The 2,510-nt window shown below is 58.2% G+C and overlaps 2 protein-coding genes across 4 annotated transcripts in view; both read right to left on the bottom strand.

Annotated features, from left to right (window-relative positions):
- Window positions 1–1,990, bottom strand: part of LOC142046279 (uncharacterized) — a 19,290-nt gene extending 17,300 nt beyond the window's left edge. For 2 of the 3 annotated variants that reach the window (XM_075062089.1, XM_075062090.1), the window contains exon 1: window positions 1,926–1,990. In XM_075062089.1, the coding sequence (XP_074918190.1) occupies window positions 1,926–1,973 (48 nt within the window). In that variant the 5' untranslated portion in view covers window positions 1,974–1,990. Of the gene's footprint in view, window positions 1–1,483; window positions 1,687–1,925 lie in introns of those variants that run through there. The other variant, XM_075062091.1, reaches the window with a different exon arrangement.
- The window catches only part of LOC116828393 (uncharacterized), a 666,188-nt gene that overhangs the window by 331,429 nt on the left and 332,249 nt on the right, over window positions 1–2,510 (bottom strand). The window lies entirely within an intron of this gene.

Below are 2,510 nucleotides of genomic sequence, written 5' to 3'. Positions count from 1 at the left end.
CTGGGTCTGGGGCTTGGTCCTTTGGGATCGGGAGAACCTTTTTCTTTTACTGGGGTGTTGGTTTTCATCACCATTCATCCCCAGGACGTGTGGCACTGGTGGTGATACTGGGAGACTGGAGTGTCTAAGGAAATTGCTTGTGTGACTTGCGGTTGGCCAGTGGGGTGACACCGAAATCATTTTTGTCTGGCTGGTTTGGTTTGCCTTAGAGGTGGATCAACCCCAGCCTTGGGCTGTGACTGCCCTGTTTGAGCAATTGGTCCTGATTTGGGACTCTTAGTTGGGTCCCGCCAGAACCACATCGTCACACCATCCTCAATGGAGACCCCATCCTGAAAGAAATATTTCCTGAACCCCCACTTCTGGGCACCAAACAGCCCCCCACAACCCCAAACTCATCAGCAGCCACAAGCTTCCCACAGACCTGGTCACACCAATTCAAAGCAGCACCAGACCCTGCCAGAACAGATGCAAAACCTGCAGATACATCTCCACTGCTACAATGATCAACACTGCTCACAACACATCTTTCAAGATCCATGGTCCTACACGATCACAACCTGTGGGGTACCTCGTCCAGTGCACTAAATGCCCTGATAGCAACCACGTGGGTCACACCAGACTATCACGATGCTCTCAAATGACCTCATACAGGCAAATGTTAAAAGACAAAAACACCTTGTCACCTGTGGGTGATCACTCCATATCTGACCTCTCAGTTCTCCTCCCCCAAAGGAAACCTGCACAACACCTTCCAAAGAGAAACCTGGGAGCTTAAATTCATAACCCTGCTAGGCACTAAAAAACGTGGACTGAACAGAGACCCTGGATTTATGGCTTATTACAATGAACTGTAACTTTTTGTCCTTTGACTGCAGAGATGTTAACCAGCTACTCCACCTTGAATGGTCCTAACGACTTACTCTTGGCTAAACAATCTCTTCCACCTTGTATTCAGCTGCGAGGCTCCAGGACCTTTCCCAGATCCGAAGAAAAGCTCTGTACAGCTCCAAATCTCAGCTCTCTCCCCACAGAAGCTGGTCCAGTCAACCACAGGCCCTCACCCACCTGGTGTCTCTAATCAAGAGGGCGGCTTTGGCTAACAGCCCATCCCAGTTCAGTCGTGAAGTAAAGGCAGCAATTTGGTATAAAAATCAATAGAAAAGTAAAAAGAAGGGAAGCGTAGAGTGACCAGATAGCAAGTGAGAAAAATTGGGCCAGGGGATGGGGGGTGATAGATGCCTGTGTAAGAAAAAGCCCCAAATATCAGGACTGTCCCTATAAAATTGGGACATCTGGTCACCCTAGGGAAACTAGAGAGAAATCAATAGACATTAGCAGATAAGAAATGAAGAAGAAGATAGGAGCCAACCTCCTGTCCCACTCTGGAGGCAGGACCGCACATGCCCCCACCCAGGACTCGCCCTTGCCCCCGCCCCCAATAAAATGGATAAAACAATAAATTCCACCAAATAAAACCAACCATGATTAGAAAATGCCGGGAAATGTGGGGGTTGGATCGGTCCCTGCTGGCCCAAGGCTCAGGGACTTTACTGGGGAGGGTAATTAAGCAGAGGGCCAACGCTGCACCGCGGGGCGGGCGGATTACCCGTCCCCGGCCAGGTTCCAGCCCAGCTGGGCTGTTTTCCTAGGAGCTCTGCTCGGGGGTCACCTGCAGCTGCAGGCGGGTCTCTGGCCAGCCCAGAGCATCCCCAGGGCGCCACGGGCAAACCCGCAGCTCGCCTGGACCGGGCCCGCGGCGCGTCCCTCCGGCTGCGCCTTCCCCCGGGCTCCCCGGAGTGCCAGGGGCTGGAGAGGGGGCAGCCCCCTGCGGCCAGCCCGAAGCAAGAGCGGACACGGGCCCCGCTGTGGTCGCTGCTGGGCCGGGGAAGCTCCCCGCTCACACGCCCTGAGTCCCCGCCTACCTGAGCAGGGGGCGCCCCGGCCCCGGCCCGCGGCCTCTTCCTCCCCATGGCGCCCGGCCGCGCCCCTGCTGGCGCCCCGGGAGGACGGGGAGCGATGGGCCGGGAGTCCTGCCACAGGGACGCCTGGCGGCCCCGCTCGGAACAGCCCCGACCTGCCGGGAGAGCCGCAGCGCAGGGCCCCCTCGCCGGTCTCCTCCCCTTCCCAGCGCGTCCTGCGCTGCGCTGCGCCCCCGGGGCCGCGCCGGCTGCCGCAGCTGGGCTCTGGGGTGTCCTGGCGCTCTGCGCCCCCAGCCCCTTTCACCGCCCCCCTGGCTGTGCTGGGAGCGGGCCGGGCTGCTGGCTAGTCAGGGGAAGGGGGAGGCCTGGCAGTGCCCTGCCTGGCCAGGGGAACCCCTGCTTTGAAACGGGGAGCCTGTGGGCACTGCTACGGCAGCCCCCAACCCGCGCTCTGGTTAATGGCAGGCAAGCTGTGACGGTGTCTGGCTCCACTGTTTCAAGAGGCCCGAGCCCGGGGTCTCTATGCCATCTGAAAGCAGGAACACAGGACCTACCCCCTTCGATCAGAGCAGGGATTTAGTACCATCG

The sequence above is a fragment of the Chelonoidis abingdonii genome, chromosome 2, assembly GCF_003597395.2.
Source record: "Chelonoidis abingdonii isolate Lonesome George chromosome 2, CheloAbing_2.0, whole genome shotgun sequence".
Lineage (NCBI taxonomy): Eukaryota > Metazoa > Chordata > Testudines > Testudinidae > Chelonoidis > Chelonoidis abingdonii.
This window is presented reverse-complemented; position numbering and strand designations above follow the sequence as displayed.